The 22,389-nt window shown below is 36.6% G+C and overlaps 1 protein-coding gene across 3 annotated transcripts in view; it reads left to right on the top strand.

Annotated features, from left to right (window-relative positions):
* Nucleotides 1–22,389, top strand: part of LOC131144079 (cleavage stimulation factor subunit 77) — a 136,691-nt gene that overhangs the window by 61,882 nt on the left and 52,420 nt on the right. For all 3 annotated transcript variants that reach the window (XM_058092454.1, XM_058092455.1, XM_058092456.1), the window contains 7 exons: nucleotides 650–713; nucleotides 8,592–8,712; nucleotides 8,859–8,917; nucleotides 9,001–9,069; nucleotides 10,530–10,670; nucleotides 12,041–12,105; nucleotides 12,835–12,931. In XM_058092454.1, the coding sequence (XP_057948437.1) occupies nucleotides 650–713; nucleotides 8,592–8,712; nucleotides 8,859–8,917; nucleotides 9,001–9,069; nucleotides 10,530–10,670; nucleotides 12,041–12,105; nucleotides 12,835–12,931 (616 nt within the window). The remainder of the gene's footprint in view (nucleotides 1–649; nucleotides 714–8,591; nucleotides 8,713–8,858; nucleotides 8,918–9,000; nucleotides 9,070–10,529; nucleotides 10,671–12,040; nucleotides 12,106–12,834; nucleotides 12,932–22,389) is intronic.

The raw sequence follows: 22,389 nt of genomic DNA, 5'->3' as shown, positions 1-22,389 counted from the left end.
AACCAACTTCCAATGGCTACCTAAATATTCCAGCACATAAAAAAAAGTTTTAGATACCCCTCATGATTTCTAATAATATCAAAAGAATTTCCCTAATGAACCCATTAGTTCCTCACACGGACAATGAAATATGTTTGCAGCATGTTTGTATTATTTTCTTTTGTAATTTTCTGAAGTGGGAATGATGTCAGATGTCAAATGATGGATCTAGGTTCAAGTCTTTTGTGTAACTAGAATCTTATTTCTCTGTGCCTTATGGGAAGTGGGAACCGGTTTACCTAGTAAAAGAAAAATAAGGTGATTAATTATGTTGATTCATTTAATATTTTTCCATTGATGGACTGCCGATTAATTTTACTTCTTTTCTGTCTGTGTTGATTGTCGTATGATTTGCTCACTGTGTAGATTTAATTTTTCCTTCATTGCAATGCTTCTGAGCTGAATGATGTATGTTGAACCACTCTTTTTCCATATCTATAGTACTTTGATGTTCGAAGTGGAAATTTCTTCTCTGGGTAGTCTAACAAGAGCTGGGTTTTGATGACTTTTGTGGTCTTTATGCATATCTTATGTTCCTATAAATTGGGTGAAATGTTTTTTGTGAGTATAATTTACCTAAATTTTTTCTAACAGTCTTCCTGTATTTCAGAGAAAATCCTCAAAGGATAGAGAGTGTGTCTTCCAACAAAAGAATTGCGTTTACATATGAGCAGGTGTTACAGCATATCTTACTTACTGTTTGATGCATTTTTCAGTCCACATTTGATCATATCTGTACATATGGTCGAGTGTCTTGAATGTTGTGTATGAAATGTTGCTACTGTTTTTTTCTGTCCTCATGAATGTATAGCTGGCTGTTTCTTTCAATTTCCTAAAACTGTTTCCTTCAGATGTATCTTTTAATTGTTATTGTTTGGTAGATACGCGTGCAATGCTTGTCTGAATCATCTGCACAATTTCTCTTTATTTTTTGTTTATCTCGTCATTTTGGTATCTATACATTTATGTTAGCAGGTTTGCATGCAAGTGCCATTTTTTTTTTTCGTTCATTGCCATTATGTGGGACTTACAGATAACCCTGCCTCGTTTTATTCTTGTGCTTGCTGTTCTTTTGTGTTCTGTAAAATGTGAGGAATAGTAGAATTTTTAAAGTTCAACTTATGCTTTCTTGTTGTGTGATGGAGTGGCTTTTCTCACTTTTTGTTAGGCTTTAGCTTCAAGTTTTGGGGTGTTCATTTGACATGCAGAAGGATTCAAGGGCAGTTCTTTAACAACTTTTTCTTTGTTGTTCGAGGAAATCTTTTTGTCTTGATTTTTTTGTTTCTTTTTTGGTCTCAATAAATTTATTTTTGTATCTAAGAAACATGGGAAGTTGCTGATTTATATCCTCTCCCCATGATAAACTGAGTGACATAACCATAGAAAACTGCTCTTATGTGAATCGAGTGATTGTAAATATGAATACATTTGCACTTCTAGGATTCCTTTTCCTAGTACCATGACAAAAGTGAACTCTTGTTTCTAATCACTGCCGTGTTGATGTAAAATAATATGTCCTTTAGGCGTAGAAGAATTTTAATAACTAGCTATGGCTTCCAGAGATGGGGAGAATCACTGCTCAAACTAAAAGTAGTAGAAAGTTACAGGTAAGAACTAACATAATAATATTTATAAAACTCTTTGAACCTTAGGAGGCAGCAGTGTGACACTGGGTTGATTTTTTTCTGAAGTGGCCCCATGATGAACTGCTAGGTATCTACCTTCAACTACTAGGTTTATGTGCCCACTGTACCGTCTGCATGCAAGGTGATGTGCCCAAATATGTTGCATTCATGATAATTAGTTCACATTTATTTATTTAGATTTATTGAAAATAGAAAAGAGAAACAAAAACGATAGAGGAGAAATAGCCCTCACTCAGGAAACATAGAAAAGAATGCTGTTAAAGCTTGATATACATTGTTGGCCCACAACCTAACAGCTTAACCTTTAGTTAAAGTGGTAATCTAACATGGTATTAGAGCTGGTTACCAGGAGGTCTTGGGTTCTGTCTTGTTGCCCACGTTTATTATGTGGTGTTTAAAACAAAAAATTATATTCCCTGTAATGGATATTATCTATCGTGTGTGTATCTCTCCACGTGCTGTTGGGCTGCATGTGCGGGGGAGTGTTAAATCTTGACATACATTGTTGGCCCACAAACTAACAGCTTAAGCTTTTAGGTAAAGTGGTAATCTAACAAATACACAACATTAGTTCAATAGTTGCCTAGTATCAGTTGACATCTTCAGAACAGCATCCCTTCTAAGCAGCCTGCATCATGAACTCAAAGAGAAGCTAAATACATCACTCTATTCCAAAGAAACCCGATTTTGATAATCTCTTTCATAAAAAGATAGCATTGCTTTCCAGCCAAATTACCGATGGCACAGCACAAGGAGCACACCTTCACAACCTCTTTACACCCTTACCTTTCCTAAAAAGGGTAAAATAAATGATTGAGACCTCCTCCATCCAATTTGTACAGACCGACACTTCACCAAGAACTCCAAAATGAGTATTCCACATGGCCCAAGCAAATAAAAAATGTAGGAACTGTTAATGGTTATTTAGTCATTTAGCATTATTATTAATTGTTAAGAGTTTGGTTTGTAATAAGTGTAAGTTATTAAGGGTATTATGGTAATTCCAATTGTACTTGACATATATTATAACTAGATGGAGAGACCTATCATTTAATTTAGGTCTTCCATTTTACCCAATTATTAAACATGGTATCAGAGCATGATTCTGAAACCTAAACCCTAAGTGTTACCACCACCATCAAACCAAAGCCTAAAACCCAAAATTTGCTGCATGTCTATCTTCATAGAAGATTTTTCAGCGATACTATAACCCTAGAAAAACAGCTAGTAGCAGAAGAAAGTCAGAATAGTCGCTGGAATTTTCTGAGCGACACTGCCGGTTTGAGAACATCAAATCCACTCTAGGTTTGTCAAAACCAACACCATAGTCACCCACAGACACAGCCGATCTTCCGTCCACTGCAAAATTACCTCCAGGCAGTATCTCATGCGCCCTCACATGCCAGACATAGGCTGCCAGGGCCAACCCCATCTGCTGGCTCATGAAGCCACTTGCAGGCATGGTTTTGACCTGAAATGATCCAGCAGTGATCCAATCTCTCCATTAACATTTTTTTGGAGTTTTTCATGATATTTTTGCCCAAAGATCTCACCTTTTTTAATTGCTCGAGTGCGGCACCCAAGGAATGGTTGTTTAATGCTTTGTGAAGCAGTTTATCAATGGTTATTGAATTTTTTGGGTCTGAAACAGTGGGCTTTGCTGTGTTTTTTGATTCAATGCTCTGATTCCTTCTATATATCCAAATATCAAGCTGCTGGACGTGTTTGGTTGTAGATCCAATCTTTGTTCATCCATGCACTCATGGTAATTTGTCAACTGATGTTCGGTGTTAGTAACAGTCATTTGTGACTTTTTTGGAGCAGTGACAGTGCTCATAAGCTGTTCTTTGTGAGGCTGTGGCAGTGTTATATAAGTTAGTTGGTGATTTCTCCATGGTAGTTTTAGTGGTTCACTTCTCCAATTGTTTGAGTGCTGGGAGTTGCTTTCTTGGGGCTGTGTCTGAGTTTCTTGGTGCTGTGACAGTCTTGTACTGATTTATTTGTTACTTGTTCATGGTTGGTCGCCTTGTTCGTGGTTGTTCCAGTGGTTCCAATAATTAATCTTATGGCCATTGGTCTGAGTTTGTGAATGTTGGGATGGAGTTTGCAAATCCCAAAAGTATGGTTTTCCACATTTTCAGCCTATGGAGTTGATGTGTGATAATCGAGCTGCTGTTCATATTGCCTCCAATCCTATCTTCCATGAGCAGACAAAGCACATTGAAGTTGATTGCCTTTTTATTCGAGAAAAACTTGTGCAGAAGCTCATTACAACCACTCATGTGAAGTCTGAGTTTCAGCTTGTTGATTTGTTCACTAAAGCCTTGGGAGGTGTTCGTGTGAAATTCATTTGTAACAAGCTAGGGGCATATGATATCTATGCTCCTGCTTAAGGGGGAGTGCGAATGGTTATTTAGTCATTTAGCATTATTATTAATTGTTAGATAGTTTGGTTTGTAATAACTAATAAGTATAACTGTGTAAGTTAGTAAGGGTATTATGGTCATTCCTATTGTACTTGACAGATATTATAAATAGAGGGAGGGACCTATCATTGAGTTTAGGTCTTCCATTTTACCAATTATTCAACAGGAACAAATGAGACGCATCATTAGAACTATTCCCACACACAAGACACATACTGGTAGACAAAGCTTTAGAAGGCCTCCTACTCTGCAGCAGATTGGTGATACTCTATTAAGTGCCACCAGCCATATAAACGCCTTTATCTTGGAAGGAATTTTAGCCTCCCATATACTTTGATAGTGAGAAAAAACTCCACCAGCCTTGATAAGGTGAGAGGAGCGATTTACATGAATAATCCCCCAATGAATCGAAAGACTAAACTCCACCATCATTCCTACTGGAGATTTTGCAACCCTTCGGTGCAATGAGCAAAGAAGACATTTCCTCCACCACTATATCATTTCACATTTATGTTATTGTTTTTCCCATCTTGGAATAGTGGATTGCATGTTCATGTGTTCTTTTTTATCACACGGGAGCATGGCTTTGTGGAATTTCAATTTTCTTATGAAATTGAGTGAAAGGGAGACTAATGATTTGATTCTTTTGTTGAAAACAGTGGGCTGTTTTCATTATGGTTTTGGGACGTATGGAATGAGATGGGTTTGGGTTTTGGATTCTTTTGGAATCTTGGTTATCATTCTTTACCCATCAAATTTGTGTTCTTGGTGCTCTTCCTCTTCCTCGGCAATATTTTACTTTAAAGATTAGAATGTTCTGTAAAATGAAGGATTCATGTGGATTGCAGTCCTTAATAGAATCAATGCTAATGATTTGCTTCAGCGGGGACGGCAAAAATTATCTCCTGTTGTTTGCATGGTCTGATGTCACTGTGGGAGATTGGTTTGTATTTATTTTTGCGTTGTTCTTGGTATTTGTAACAAGTTGTTTGGTATTCTTGGGGAGTGTTGGGTCTTTCCTCCGGAGAGTTTATGTTTTCTTTGGGGTTTGGGAAAGAAGAAAGAGGAGATGACTGTTTGGAAGTGTCTTGTTTTTGCGGAAACTACTGGTAACAGAGGTGGCTCTTTGAACTTTGTGGCACTTTGTTAATGATTGTTTGGTACCGTTAGGATTATCTGTTAGTTTCTTGGGGTTGTGGCAGTGTTCATGCGTTATTTTCTTGGGGGTTGTTTGTGACTTGTTTGTGGTTGTTTCTATTCATCTTGATTGTCATTGTTCCGGCTGTTAACCATGTTTGTTGTTGGTCTTTCTTGTGAGTGTTGGGACGTAGTCCATGAATCCCATACGTATGTCTCTTTTTTAACATTGCCACAGATAACAATAAAAAAAGTTGGATGGAAGGAATTATATGCAGTAGTCTAAAGCTGCCAAAATCTATTTGGCAGGCTGAGGTAATTCTGGATTCTCGTTTCAATCCTGGTCCAGTGACGACAAAAGGAAATAAGTATGGATCCAGGGAGATCATTGATTGTTTCCCTATTCCAGATTGCACGGATGTGCATGCATTGAGATGCATTCAAGGAAATTTGGGATTATGTCAAGCTGTTATATTCCAGTAACAGTACACATGTACGATCTATCTTGGAGTATTTTCAATCAAGGTCTTAAATTCCAATTTCAATTTCAAAGCTCTAAAAGTTTGGAAATTTCGATTTCGATGTCAATTGCAATTTGTCAATTTTGATTTGAAAAAAAAAAAAAAGGAAAATAGTAGTAATGCATGGAATTTTTTTATGAGACTTTAAAAATGGTTAATCGACATAATAATGTAAATTCTAGTAGTAATATATTACAAATTAAATACATCCATGTTGTGTGTGAGGTATTGAGGTGCAATACTTGTAATATAATATGTGTATTAACTATTGAACTCATTCAAAATATAATGTGTGTATTAAGTTCATAAATCAGTTAAATATTATTTATTAAGCAAATAAAGATTAAATAAAATGATTATTTATACATGAATGATTAGATAAAATGCTGTTGTAAGTTTAATTTTTCATATAATTTCAAATGCCCTTGTAATAATCTTTTGTTTCAATAAACAAATAAAATAAATTAAGGGAAAATTTAATGTGTGTATTAGTATCACATTTGAATTCCAAGGAAAGTTCATTCTATAGTTAAAATCTCGACAAGTTTCGCTGAAATTTTGAAGATTTCAAAATATTTTGGATGATTCGTTGAAATTTCGACGGAAATTATGTAAGATGGAAATTGACTTCCATTTATATTTTGAGGGTGATGGAAAGCTGAATTTCAACAATTTCATGGAAATTTAAGACCATATTTTTAGTTACAACAGGGAGACATGGGCATAAGGGTGTCACAGAGCGCATCTATGAGGAACTTAACATCGTGCAACCATAATCACCAATGTCTGTGAGATCACAAAAGTAGAGGGAGCTGATGACAAGTTCTTCTTGTTCTAGTGAGTTGGAAACTTGAGTTTGAGGCGTGGAACCTAGATCCTAGGTAGAGCAGAGTTGCCATCTTTTGCTGATGTTTAATCTTGCATTCTTCATGCTACTTGTAAAATCAAATAAAACCACATCTCCCAAACTCAGAAGGTAAATCTAAGAATAGAAAAATAAAGAAAAGAAAACAAAAAAACCACATATCCCAAAATCAAACCTAACAGATTACTCCAATCTTTGCTGAATTCCCACGAAGTTCACACCATTGAAATACCCAAACCCAACAGACCACAGCAATGCAAAATAATGAATCTTTTCCCAATCCAACAACCAATTTAACTTCTTCTTCAAAAAGATCTCTTCCTTACGCTCCAACCATAACGTTCACAACACTGCAAAGAAACCCATGACACAACCCTATTCTTCCTCCTACCAAAACCCAAAAATGAAACATCCAAAAATTGATCCACCTATTTTGGACAAACGCAACTTTTTCACAAAGCACCAAATAACTTGTTCCATATTCTACATGGGAAATCACAAAGCAGGAGAAAAAAATGAGGTATAGTCTCTAAAATATTAAAACAAAGCACACAAACATCTGGAGAAATATCCTTCAACAATATCCTAATCTGTGATAGGTTATTAGCATTGATTGTATTTAGCACAAACAACCAGGTAAAAGCCTAAATTTGGGGTTACTTCAGCCTTACAAATAATAAAATAAAGAGGAAAAGAGGAATTATAATGGGGCAAGGACTCAAAAAATAATCTACAAGAATAATTTCCCTATGATCCAAGGACCAAAAGCAGACATTCCTCTCTGAAGAAATTTGGCAATTATTCAACAAAATCAACAAGGAGGTCTCTAAAATGAAAATACCAAGAAGCCGAAGGACTATCCAAATCATTGGCGAAGAAAGAAATAATGCTTTTCTGCCCTGAGCTGAAACAGAAGAGACGAGGAAAAGATGTGGATATGACCCCATTCCCGAAGGATATTTCCACAAATGAATCTGAGATCCCCTACCCACCACCAATTATAAATAGAAGGAGAGACCTATTGTTGTGATTAGGCCTTCCAATTTAACCAGTACTTCAATAACATCAACATGGTCCTTAAGTTGGGCCACTTCTTTGGCATCATAGTTGACGGTCTCATCCTATGCCTCTATCTCATCAATTTTCTCTGCATTGGTGTGTGGCATGGTTCTCTTAGCGATGCTTTGTACTAAAACACAATCAAAAGGTAATTGAATCCCAAAGCACGAAATCAATGCTATGATTCCAATTGTCATGAACTTGTTCACAAGCATTGAATATAAGATATGTAGTAAGCAGTAAGCAAATGTGAAGTAAGCATGCACGTCAAGTGGCAAAGAGTAAAGCCATGCAATTCGTCTCATTGCACCTCTATAGGAAATGTGTGTTTAGTGAGGGAATCAAGTAGTCTTAACACATTTACCATATTGGTGAGTTATACAAAGATTAATGAACACTCACCTCCCCTTAAACATCAATATGACAGAGGAGTCATACTCCCTTTTTTTTCTCAGGCATTATTGTACTTGAAGAATAAATGCTACATGCATTTACATGATGGTTACTGATCCAAGTCCGCAAGACATGCTTAGAAAGGTTTGCATGCATGCATTATTGTGCCATATGTGCTTGTGTGCATGTGTGAATGAAATACTTGCATAGCATTTTCTTTTGATTTATGTTTGCTTATTTATATTTACATTTGTATTATTTTCTCATACAGTTTATTGTTTAGCCTTTTTATTTTTAAATTTTTAGAGAACTTATTCAGATTATTTGATTTAATATATTGTTTCTAAATGTTCTTCATTCTGTTGTTACTTTTGCCATGCAATTGGGCCTGTCTCTTTTACTTGATGCATCCTGGGTACTCACTTGTTTGTGTCAAGGTTTAATGTTCTTTAATCCATTAAATATATCATTATTGAATTGCTCCCCACATTTTATTGGTATGCAGTGTCTGATGTATTTATATCATTATCCTGATATATGGTATGACTATGCCACATGGCATGCAAAAAGTGGTTCAATAGATGCTGCTATCAAAGTATTTCAGCGAGCCGTGAAGGCGCTTCCTGGTATTCATTGTTTTTTCATTTATATTGCCATATGTCGTACTTTCTTCTGAATTCAGAATCCTGCTTTTGTTTAATTTCAGTTTAGTTTAAGACAGTTTTTGGTCCCACGGTCGTGTGTTCATTCTCTTTCTCTATCTCATAATTAGATTCGGAAATGCTAAGGTATGCTTATGCAGAACTGGAGGAATCCCGTGGAGCAATTCAGGTAGGAAAATTTGCGGTGTTTCCTCATTTTTCCTATTGGATTTCTTGTTATTGTTTCTTCAATGTGGATCTGCTTTGATGCAGCCTGCTAAGAAAATATATGAGAATCTTTTAGGTGATGGTATGAATGCAACAGCCCTGGCACATATACAAGTAAGGAATTTGATTATTTTTGGTTAGCATTTAATTTTTATTTCTGTTTTATAGTTGATGTAGTGGAGCTGGAAAGGTCAATAAGATTCTTTCTCACATGATTTCTGTGAAGTTGAAGACCAGGAAATAGCTTCTAACAGTTTCATGGTCCAAACTACTCAAATCATGAGTTTGAGCTGGAGTAGGATCGTTGTTGGTGTAAGGAACACAAAAATGTTAATTACGTAGGCTGAGAGTCCCTTGGAAGGTACTTGTATATTGCTTATGTATGTATCTTTAAAGGTACTTGTTCACAAGGGGTCAAAACTGGCTGTTTGGTCTTTCTACATCTAATGGTCTAAGCATTGATATCTGATGGCTATTATAAGGTGCTAGTTCTCTACTTTCAGTGACCTAATATTTGTTGCTGGCTCCAGTCTTCCTTGAAGCATGACAAGAGATACTGGACTGTAAATTTCAAAACCTACAGTTTAAAATAGAGAAGAAGTTGAGGTGAGGGTGAGGGTGAGGGAGAGGAGAGAGGAAAGGCAGTGGTCTATTAGAGACTGATTAATTTTGGTGGCATGCTTTTGATGACAAGTTGTCTCACTCTATTATAAAAGTAAGTTTTTTGTTATATGGTAGTAATGTGCTGTATTGTCTAGGGCCCTTTCAGATAATTTCTTCTTGTTTGGATTGCAAAAGCTTTACTATATTAATTAATCAGCTCTCCCTGCTCTCTCTGTATGTGAAGCAAACATTTTTAAAAAACATACTAAATGCAAGGGATGAAGAGGATACCTCCCTCCAAAATGAGGTGATAGACAATAACTAATGAATAAAAATAAATAATGTCAAGAGATCACTATAACATTGTTAAGAATATGGGTACTATTGTAGTCTTCTATTAGTTTTAGTATAATCCTTTTATCAAGGAGCAGGCTGGAATTGATACTTTCTACTCTTTTCCATTACAAATTCTCTCTCTCTCTCTCTCTCTCTCTCTCTCTATAACAAATAACTCTAAAGGCTAACTATAACATAGTTAGGAATATGGACATTATTGCAATCTCTCTCTCTCTCTCTCTCTCTCTCTCTCTCTCTCTCTCTCTCTCGTATGAATCCATTTAACTTGGTATCAAAACAACTTGATTAATAAATCCCTGCAAGGATTTCTTCATTCTATCTTCTTTTATTTTTGGCAGCTCTCTTTCCTCCTCTTTTCCCCTTTCGAATTTTTTTCTGTGTAATTATTGTCGGACTTCTGGAGGAGAATTTATAAATGAAACCCTAGCTATGCAAGGATATCAATTGCTGATGGCAGCAGCCACAAGTGCTGATGTCATCACTGTACATTGGGAGAGCCATGGTGCTTGGTTACTTTTTCTAGCTAAATGTGGTAATGCCACTGTTGCTTAATTGCTTGTGCTGTTTCTGTTTGACATTTTTATTTTTTTTTATTTTTAAATATACCCGTGCAGTTTATTCGATTTCTAAGAAGAAATGAGGGAGTTGAAGCCGCTCGCAAGTACTTTCTTGATGCTCGCAAATCTCCAATCTGCACATACCATATTTATGTTGCATATGCTCTGATGGCATTTTGTCTTGACAAGGATCCAAAGGTAACTTGCCATGTTTTTTTTTTCAGGTTTTAAATTTTCTTTTTCCATAACCCAACTACTCGAGTAGGATTCATTGTATGTTGTGTAGCCTTTGGCACACTTGTAACAACTTGGGTTTTATCATGCTTAGAATATGTTTGCTAATAGTTTATTTGGGGGAAAGGAAATCATGAGGGCATTTCAAGAGAAAGATGTACTGTGTGTGTCCAATGCAGTTGGATATGGGGGGAAAGAAAGGATGTTGTTGAGGGTAATTAGAGCCAACTCATAGAATCTCTGTCACTTCTTCTCTCGCTTTCTCCTTCTTAGATGTGGTTCTGTGTAAGTTAACAGGTAAGGCCTACCTTTGCCCACCCACTCATGCTCACCCTTTCTCTCTTATCAGTTTGATTTTGGATTTTATCTTGTTTATTCTCTATTTTCCTTTCGTTTTTACTGTTTCTTGTATTTTGTTTTAAAAAAAGTTTTTTCCTATTATAAGTAAGCCATTATGTTTTTTTTTTCATTTTCCCCCTTTGCATTTATTTATTAATTTTGGGGGTGGGGGGATTGGAGTGGGTTGGGGTAATTAAGGATTTGTTTCTTCATGGTAATGTGTATATTGCTATTGACAATACTTGGGGTGGTTCATTTATGGAATTTGTTTTCGTTTTCCATATTTTGTATTTCTGATTTTCTAATTCATGTGCAGAGTATTTATGAAACACTATAAAATAGTATTCCAAGTTTTTTATACAAACTTAGAAACATGGGAAAACATGGTGGCATTTTGTAATTATTTTGTGTGGGAGAAGGCTTTCTGTTTGAAACAGATCCATGCATCTTGGAACTTCATGATTTTGGTAGGCTAAATTTCAGTGATTTCTTGGATGTTATGTATTGTTGAATGTAGAATCTGAGAAATTGCAGGACTGTTTTCTGCAAAATGGGGCCTTTCTCTACAAGCCTAGTGGACGTGGTAGAGAATAATCTGGTGGTTTGTTTAGTATCGTTATATAATGTTAAGAATGGGCTTATGTGCCTGCAAGTATGGAGTTTTATGTGTTGGGACTAATGCCTTTCTTAACAATGGAATGATCCATTAAGCAGATGATATTTTAATAGGATGAATTTTTTAATGATGAAAGTTGAGGTGTAATGTTAAGCAATTATTTTTTCCCATTTTGTTTCTTCTGAGAGGTCAATTGAGCAATAATTATTCTTGTATGAGTTCTCTACAACCCTATACATGAGCAATGCCATTTCCTCTCCTTTCTCATTGGTATTCTTGCCTATTTTTCTTTTCTTTGTGGCTTGAAACCCGATGCTATTTTGTTATGATGTAATTGTGGAGTGGTGAGTGTTTTTACTATTGTTGTACATTCTTGCAGGTTGCACACAATGTTTTTGAAGCAGGGTTAAAACGATTTATGCATGAGCCTGGATACATTCTTGAGTGAGTTCTAGTATTGTTCAAATTTAGATATTATGTGTATTAAAATTTTTGGGAATGGTTATGTTTTTGACTTGTTCAGAATTTTAGGTGTACCTATATCATTATTCTCGTCAATATGCATCTAATTCTCTTCAATTTGATTTTAGATATTGTTTTTAATTCTTTTAGCATTTTAGTATTTTGTACGGTTGTAATGCTATGAAATTTGGATGCCACCATGGGGTTAAATATCCAAGATAAATATTGTCTTTGTTAAAGCTTTATATACATTGTCGGCCCACAACTTAACAACTTAAACTTTTAAGTAAAATGATAATTTATAACATGGTATCGGAGTTGGTTGCCAGGAGCTCCGGTGTTTTGTTGCCTGTTTTTTTGTGCGGTATTTAAAAAATTGTTGTATTTCCTGTTATCATGTGTTTATCTCTCCATGTGCTATCGAGCTGCACGTGTGGTGGAGTGTTAAAGCTTGATTTACGTTGTTGGCCCACAACCTAACATCTTAAGCTTTTAGGTGAAGTGGTAATTTGACAGTCTTCAACATTATGATCTTGAAAAACCAAAAATGCATTTGAATGCCAAGCATAGTTAATCCATATGCCCGGCATGTTCAAATACAATTGAAATAAGTGAGAAAAAGAATATTGACGTTGTGTTAATGTACTTGTATTGTAGTTGACCTCGCATTTATTCAAATGCGTAAATGTGATTATTGATATAATATTGCAGATATGCAGGTTTCTTGTCTCGTTTAAATGATGATAGAAATATTCGGGCTTTGTTTGAACGGGCATTGAGTTCACTTCCTCCAGAGGAAGCTGTTGAGGTACAGTCTTCTGCATTTCTTATCTATTTTCAATTGCAGTGATTTATTGCTTTAATTTTTTGTGTTTGGGATGATATTTGTACTTGTGGATCCAGTAAAATCATCTCCCTTTGAACTTTGAAGAACTATACTGCTAATGGAATTTATAGAGGTTTATGACTCTACATTTTACTCATTTTTTAATTTGGATATATCCCATCCAATTCATGAGCTTTAATAGTAATTATAATGATGATGATGATGTTGGTGGTGGTGACTTAGCTGCCTAAGTTTATTTTATTTTATTTCCTTTTTAGTTCTGATTAATTTTAATAGTTAGTGAAGCTAGAAGAAGGTTGTCATGGGTGGCTTTAAATTTCTCTCTCTCTCTCTCTCTCCTCAACGTTCATCTATGGTGGTGTTTTGTGGTTGTTATGATATAGTGTTTTGACGAAAATTTGTCTAGATCAGAGGCAAATCCTTTGATCTGAGACTACTGACGACTAGAGGAGGAAATCATGATCTATTTTGGAGAGATCCTTGAGTGAATGGTGGATTAGGGATTTGTTGGTGGCAGCTTGTTGGTTTTACCAATTAGAAGGGTTGTTGTGCTTAGCTCAAACAGTTTCCTCTCCCTCTCTCTTGCGTTTCAACCTTCATACATGGTGGTGCTTTTTGGTCAATATGATAGAGGATAAACAATGACAACAACAAAACCAAGCCTTGAGTCCCACTAGGTGGAGTGGGTCTTTATAATTGAGTCTTGGATGGAAGTCAATCTTGGAGGCAAGTCTTTTGATATGAGATTAGGGAAGATTTGAGGAGGAAATTATGTTTTTTATTTTAGAGATATCCTTGAGTAAATGGTGGATCAAGGATTCTTGGGTGGTAGGTCATTTGTCCAATGTTTTTCATGTGTTTACCTTCATTCGTTTGAATTGATTCATTTGTTAGAAAAATTTGGTGAGTTTTATTACTAGATGATTTATTGGTCAATAAGGAACTGTAGATTTTTGGAGTTGGGTTAGGGTGTAAAAGGGGGAAGGTTTTGTATGTTTGTTCCTTGGTATTTATAGGGGTTCCAATGAAGAGATTCTAGTGGCAATTGGAATTACCCTAGGTCTTAAATTTCGATTTCGACTCAAATTTCGAAGCTCCAAAAGTACAAAAATTTTGACGGAAATTTCGATTTCGATTTCGATTTGAAAAAATAATGGAAACTAGTTGTAAAGCATGGAATTCTTTGTAAAACTTTAGAAATGGTTAACAAACATAAAATATAAGTTTTAAGACTAATATATTACAAACTAAATACATCTATGTTTTGTATGAGGTGGAAAAGTTATAAAATAGTATGTGTATCAAACATGTTTGTAAGATAATGTACATTAAAGATATTCAGTTAATGCAAATGAAATTCATAAATCATTTAAATATTATTTATTATACAAATATTGATAATTTAGACATGAATGGTTAAATAAAATATTACTATAAGTTTATTTTTTCATATAATTTCAAAAGCACTTGTGATAACCTTTTGTTTCAATAAAATAAATTAAAAGAGAAATTTCACTTCATTCTCGAGGTTTTGATAAATTTCGACCAATTTCGCTAAAATTTTGAGGTTTCGATAAATTTCGGATGATTTGTTGAGATTTCGACGGAAATTATGCAAGATGGAAATCGATTGCCATTTCGATTTCGAAGGTGACGAAAATCGGAAATTTTGACAGTTTCGTGGAAATTTAAGACCATGGATTGACCTATGTTGTAATTTCTTGAGGTGGGAGTTAGATTTAACCGTAAGGATTATTGTTTCTTTGTTGTCACCTTGCTAGAGGTTTGAAAGGTGATAACTTAAGATTGTTTGTGGAAGATGGAGGGCGGGGGGTAGGGGGAAGGGTATCCGGTATTGTGGTCTGAGAGACCCCTCACTAGGTAATGCTTTTTTATCTGGTTTGTTTGGGGAAGAGGGGTGGGGGGCTGCTGGAGCTGTTGCTAGTATATTGGATATATTTCTTTATTGTAGGGTTTGGTATGATTTTGCACAAGCCATGGATGTACGCCTTCATCACATATTCTACAATGGTTTGATTGGCTTGATTTCATGACCGGCTTTCCATATCTGTTGGTCACATTTCATATCAGAGTTGAAGTTCAAACACGGGGAAGATAGATATGTCAATATCTATTGTCTTTAGGACCACATTATCAATTTTCTGTCCTGTTGGATTCCAGCAGGGTGATGTGGGGTGCCACTTCCTTTAGGTTTGAGAACATGTAGTTGGATTATGTGATTTTTAAGCCTATGGTCATAGAGTCTTGAGGAGGACATGGAAAGGGGTTGGGAAGGCTTTAGGTTCTTGAAAAAGTCAAAATGTTTGAACTAGAAGCTATAAGTTTGGAATAAGTAGGGCTTTGGGGTTGTTAAAATATAGACTCTTGGGAGAGTTAGACTTCCTGGATAGGAAGGAGGAGGAGTCTGTTCTCTCTAACAGCAAGGAGATTAGAAGAGTTTATTTGTAGAACGAGTTGGAAGAAGTGATCTTTCAGGAATGAAGGAGCAGGAGGCAAAAGACTAAATTCAGTTGGGTTAAAGAAGGTGACTGTAATTCTTCTTTCTTTCACAAATTAGGTAATGGCAAGAGGAGTAATAATTTGGAGACGAGTAGTCACTAGTGATCAAGGTTAGATTGCATCCACTTTTACCAACTTCTTTCAAAACTTGTATTTGGAGGAGGATTATCGTAGATTGATGTTAGAAGGGTTGGATTGGAGTCCTATTTCCATTAATCAAAAGAGTTGAGTAGAGGGACCCTTTGAAAAGGTGGAAGTGAAGGGGTTGGTTTTTGGTATGGATAGGGATTAGGCCCTAGGCCTGGATGTGTTTAACATAGCTTTTTTTTTTTATTTTTTTTTAAAGATTGTTGGGAGGTTGTTAAGGGCGATTTGTTGAAGGTTTTTGTTGAATTCTTTGGGAGTAGGATCTTGAGCAAAAGCTTCAACTCCTCTTTTATTGCCTTGGTGTCTAAACAGTCCAGATCTATCAAGGTTGAGGATTTTAGGCCTATTTAGCCTTGTTTCTAGTGTCTATAAAATTGTCACTGAAGTCTCAGCTAATTGGATGAGTGAGGCACTCGTTGATACCATTTTTACTGCCCAGAGTGCGCTCATTAGGGGAGGCAAATAGTGGATGCTATACTTGTGGTCAATGAGGTGGTGGAGGATGTTCATAGGAATAAGAAGAGGGGTTCTGTCTATAAAGTAGGTTTTGAGAAAGCCTATGATAGAGTGAGTTGGAGCTTCTTGGATAAAATCCTTGAAAGGAAGGGCTTTGGCGAGCATTGGCGTTGGATTAGGGGCTGCTCATCTAATGTGTGGTGCTCGGTGATAGTTAATGGTGAGTTGAAATCTTGATTTAGAGCTTCCTGGGGAATTAGATAAGGGGCCTTTTTATCCCCATTTCTATTTGTCTTTGCAGCTGATGTGTTGAGCGGGATGGTGGATAGGGCTGCGGATGTGGCTATTTTTTTCAAAGTCTTTGGTAGGAGAAAGAACAAGGCAGTCCTATGGAAATGTGGAATATTCACAGTTTTATGTGGGTTATGATTGGTGTGTAATGCAAGGATGTTCAATGGGAATAAATTGAAAGGGGTTCTGGTTTGGGGAAATAATTCAGTATTTGGCCTCATTGTGATGCACTAGTTTGGATTTTTTCAGAGGAATTACTTTCCATGAGTCACATAGAGTTTGGAGGAACATTTTGGATTGTTGATTTATTATTTTTTGGTATTTTTTTTTCCGGTTTTACTAGATAATTCCAGGCCTTTTTTGGGGAGGCGTCTCATTCTCCCTTGTGTAAATTCTCTTCATATGAATAAAATTTTCTTTAAATAAGAAAAGATTGTTTGTGGAAGGTCTTCAATAGCTGCTCGAGCCATGACTTATATTCAATAGGGACATATCCTTTATGAAGACGAAGGGTATTCCTCAATGAGTGACCCGTGAAGAAGAGAAAAGAGATGTGGTGTATGAGATGTGGCGGCTGTGGAGTTTTTTGGCTAGAAAGCAGTTTGGTAGTTGCTGGAGATGTTTGGCTAGTGTTTGAGGGCAGAAAATATTGTAAGGTTGGAGAAGAGAGTGTGAATTGGGTTGGGCTTGGAGTCTTTCAAGTTGTTGATTTGAGATGTCGAGTCTACAGAATATTATTCTAATTTCATGAGTTTTGTTGGCCTTGCCAAGTCCTTTCCATGCATAGACTTCTAGGTTCTAACCTATTATCTATGCCCAGTCCTCCAACATCTTTTCCCAACTTCTACTTCTGTGCCCCTAGTTCCCTCACCAGATGATCCTATTTTCCATGATGTTGATCTTCCTGTTGCAGTTTGTAAATGTAAATGCACTTGTGCTAAGCATTGAATCTCTAATTTTCTTTGTTATGAGATCTTATGACCCTCATATTACTGCTTCGTAGTATTCTATTTCTGTTGCTCTTCCAAGATCTACTTCCAAAGCCTTATCCCATTCTTGGTGGAGGATTGCAATGGTTGAAGAGATGTGTGCATTACATGATAATGATGTTGGGGTACTATTATCTTTTTCTCCCGATAAGTCTATGGTTGGTTGTTACTAGGTGTATATTGTGATTGTCAATCTAGATGCCATGACTCATAGGCCCATCTAGTTGCTAAAAAATACACTTAGGTAAATTGCTTGCATTATTTTGCATGCCGTCGTTCATTTTTTCATCTTGTTAGCCACCATATGTCATTGCCCTCTACATGAATTAGATGTGATGAGTTCCTACATAGTTATCTTCAGGGAGGAGGTGTATATGGAGGAACCACATGCTTTTGTTGCTCAAGGGTAGTCATCATTAGTTTGTTGGCTTCTTGGAACAAGATATACTTGTATGGACTGGCGCAGTCTCCTAGAGCATGATCTAGTCGATTCAAGGCATAGTTCTTGAGTTTGGTTAGCACTGCATAGTAGATCACCTTTTATTTTATTGTCATACTTCTTCTGATATGTTCATTGTGTATATGAATGATATTTTGATTATTTGTGATTTTGAACGAGGTGTTGAAGTATCCAATGCTTATAGCATTTTTCTATAAAATGAATTTCAGAATTCAAACTAAGGATTTAGGGCCGTTGAAATATTTTTTAGGTATATGTTCTAAACGTTTTAGATGAGACTTTGCTGTTGGGATCCAAAGGTAGACTCATGGATCCTATAAGCAAGTTAGTGCCAAATATGATAATTTGTTGCTTGATCCTAGAAGATACTGGAGATTACTTGGAAAGTTAAATCATCTCTTTGAGTGACATAACCATCTTTGTCAACAGTTGTTGTGTGTTAGTTTGTTTATTCTCCAAGAACAAGTCACTTGGATGTAGTCATTTGTATCTTTAGATACCTCAAAGGTGCACTTGGGATAGGTTTCTTGTATCAAGATCGGAATCATACTTATATTGTGGGTTATACAGATGTAAGTTGGGCTAGGTCACCTTTCGACCGAAAATCCAAAATTGGATAAATATGTTTTTTGTTGGTGGAAACTTGGCATCCTTTAAAGAAAGAAACAAACTATGTTGGCTTGAGTGCTGAGTCAAAGTATCGGGCCATGGCCTAGACTATACGTGAGAATTTTTGGTTAAGGAACATGGTAGAATAACCTATGGAGTTGATGTGTGATAATCAAGTTGCTATTCATATGTCCTCCAACCCATTCTTCCTTGAGTGAATCTAACACATTAAAGTTGATTGTCATTTTGTTCAAGAGAAAATTGTGCAGAAGCACTGTTATGGCTGTTATTTGGTGCCTTTGTTTGGTGAGAATTGGTGTAATGTTCAAAGGTGTGGCTAATTCTAACAATTTGCGTTGGATTAGAGTGCTATATCTTGCGTTGCTACATTGAGTTGGTTCTTGGTAGTGTTCTTTGTAAGTAGTTGTATTATGTCCAAAGATATTGGAAGGCAGCTCTAATTGTGTTTCTCTGTTAGCTCTCTGTTTTACCGAGAGGATTTCTTATCCTCCATTCCTATGGAATTATTCTCTTCATTAATATAATGACTTTTTTATAAAAAAAAATATTGATTCATTTGTTAACATTGTCATAATTCTTTAGATTTTTGAGAATGTCTTTGGTTAATCTCAGTTCTCAAAAGATTTTGGGGTTGACCTCCCTAGCTAGATGTGAGATTTTAGAGTGACCTTTGACTTATTTGGGTGTCCTTTTTAGAGGAAAGTCACTCTTTAGCTTTTTAGGATCTTGTTGTGATGAAGGTTCGAAAAGCATTTGGATGGCTAGAAAGGAAACTCTTTAAGTGTTAGTATTACTCTCATACAAACCAGCCTTCTGCAACAACAACAACAACAGCAAGCGTTAAGTTCCACTAGGTGGGGTTGGCTACGTGAATCCTTTTTTGCCAGGTGTGTGTGTGGCTCAATGTAGGGGAGATGAGAGAGAATTTGGTTAATTGGAATAGGTTCAAGGACGATGAAGCACCGAGTCTGTCTAAAAACACCACCCTTTGGGTAAATGATTATGGTGGTTTTCCTTTGAGGTGAACTCTTTTTCCCACAAACTAATGAACAGTAAATAAGGCATTCATAACAGTTGGGATGCTAATTGGGCTTTAGGAGTTTTTCTGAGAATCCTTGGAGGTTCTTTTCGCAAGCTTACTCTTTGTTTCTTCCTTTTAACAAAGTTTCGATTGAATAGAGGCAGGTTACTTGATTTTGGGTAGATGTTTGGTTTTGTTTTTTTTTTTTTTTTTGGGGGGGGATGGGGGGGGGGGGGGAGAGATTCCATTATCCTGTTCCTTTGCTCCTTTATATTGTCTTTCACTTTAGAAGGGACTCGTTTCTCATTTTTGGGAGAGATTCTTCGTTTCTTGGAACTGGGAAGTTGTATTCTTTGCTTTTTGTGCTGGAGGGTTGCCATCTGTCCAGCACATAGTTATCAAAAAACACTAACACCCTAGTGAACCACTAATCGGTATGAAAATTCCGAAATGTGTTACATTTCTGTTCAGGAATGCTAAACCTATCGATCCATAGTTTTAATTCAATATCTTTCACATAACTTTTTATTTTTCAAAAGTGGGGAATCATCACATATTAAGTCTATTTTTATCATTATTAATCTATTTCACAATAGAAAATCTCTTCCAAATTTAGAAACACCTCAATGTTCTCTTCGAAGTATACACCTGACATTACTCTTTTTTCACCAATATATCTATTTAAGTTTACCACTAACATTCCACATTTTAGAGCATGTGCCATACGGCAATCCTGTTCCTGTTTGAAGTACTAGAATGTTCCATGCTCTAGGTAACGTTGGTCCAGTATGACTGATGGTAGGGTCTAGGTTTTTGAACTCATTGGGGGATAATTCTTGTAAATCCTTTTTTTTTTATTACCTTATTAAGGATGATGTGGCTTTTCCTCTCCCTTGGGGGTGTATGGGAGACTAAAAGTTCTTCTAGGATAAAGGTGTTTGTTTGGCTGGTGGCGTGTAATGGAGCTTACACAAACAATTTGCTGCAGAGTAGGAAGCCTACTAAGGCATTGTCTCCTTATATGTGTCTTATGTGTGGGAATAGCTCTGAGGATGTCTTTCATTTGTTGCTTCTCTGTTCATTTGCTTAGAGCTTGCCAAATACACTTTTTGGAGTTCTTGGTGAAGAGTGGGTGGAGTACTTGCTTATTTTTATTTTACTGGTTTTGGGAATGGGAAGGATGTTTAGAGGCTGTGAAGGTCTGCTATATGCGCTGTGCTATGGGGAATTTGTGTGGGAAGGAATGCTTGAGTTTTCTTTTCTGGGAAGTTGGTTCTTCATGGGGCTTCTTTGAGACACGGTTTCTTATTCAGCTTGACTTTGGGGTTGTAGTGCATGCTGCTTTGAGGGCTTTTGCATTCGATATGTCATCTGAAATTGAGTGGTTCTATGTTGTTGATGTATTTCTTTTCCTTTTCCCTGTGTTCATTAGTGAGGACTTCTTGTTCACTGGTATTGTACCTATTTCTTGCTGGTTTCAATGAAGCTTCTTTTTCTGTCAAAAAAAAAAAAAAAAAAAAACCCCTAAAGATGTATAGATATTGTGCTCCATTTCCATGCATCTCTTCATAACACGTGTAAGAATATTACTTCTTTTCCCGAGGGAGCTTTCTAAGATTTCAGTTCTTAAAATTCTTAGGATTATCTCAAATTCTTATTGGTGCATGCATTAATACAATTTAGGGTTGAAGGCAGAAAGAGGACTCAAATTTGATCGTTAAAAAATTCTGGATGAGCAATTATTGTGATTGGAGGAGAACTAAATTGTATGTTAAAGAATCACCATTAAATATTCATAAAAATGTACAAAGACAGCCCCTCTTTGCTTCTCACTCTCTCCTTCTTGTGAAACTGATCTTCTCTCTCTCTCATGCGTACATTGTGATGAAGCCTGGTGTAGGATATGATGAACCAAGCGATTTAGATTGAAGGACAATCCTTTTGTGTTTGGACAAGGGTGAGGGGAGTCCACCTTTGCTCGTGGTTGAGAAGAACGCCATTTGTAACAGATGGGTTATGTTATCAGATGAGGCTGTAACTGCAATGTCGTTCATTGATGGGTTGTCAGTTTTCGGTCAGATGGAGCGGGGTTTTTGGAGCTTTTGCAAGTCTATTACAAATTTCTGGTTGTTGATGAGGTGGACGAAGGTGGGAAAGTTCCTAGAGTTAAGATTTCCTTTCTTCATTCTCAGGGGCGCAAAGGGTGATGAATGGTGTGAAGCTGTGCAAGTGTTTTATGTGACCTATGGAATGAGTTACGAAAATATTTGGATGGTGTAGTTGCGGATGGTCATCCATGCTTCAGATCATGGAGGCAGGTCATGTTAGAAGGCAATAAAGGTGAAGGTGAGGGTTGCAGTTGTCAAGATCCTTTTGGAGATTGAGGCAGCTGAAAGGGAAGAGAGATGCTGTAGGTGTGGTGGTGTGGTTCAGACGTACAAGACTGGGTTTCAAAGTCAGCAGTTGCCGCTAACCAGCCTGGAATTTATCTGAGGAGGGGGCTAGGGTGCAGATGAAGAATGGTGGAATTTTGAAGACAGAAATCATTGCTAACCAGTCGGAATTGCCTGAGAAGGAAGTTAGGGTTCCAATGGGGATACACTCTTATCAGACATTGCTAGGGCTGCATTTGTGGGGGAGGATGTGAAGGGACATGGGCTGGGATGTATGTTTTTGGTTGTGGACCTGGCCTGACTAAATAACGGCTACGACCATTACATAACGCCGTTACGTAACAGTTTTTTGGGTTACTAATACCGTTCACACCACGAAGCCGGTGGGAAGAAAAATCATGGGTGTAGCGGCTGTTACGGACTGCAACTGCTACGTAACCGCTACAGGACTGTTACACCAAAAAAATTATTTTATTTTTTACTTTTTCTTCTCACTCTTTCCCTCTTTCAAA

The sequence above is a fragment of the Malania oleifera genome, chromosome 12 (assembly GCF_029873635.1).
Source record: "Malania oleifera isolate guangnan ecotype guangnan chromosome 12, ASM2987363v1, whole genome shotgun sequence".
Taxonomy (NCBI): domain Eukaryota; kingdom Viridiplantae; phylum Streptophyta; class Magnoliopsida; order Santalales; family Ximeniaceae; genus Malania; species Malania oleifera.
This window is presented reverse-complemented; position numbering and strand designations above follow the sequence as displayed.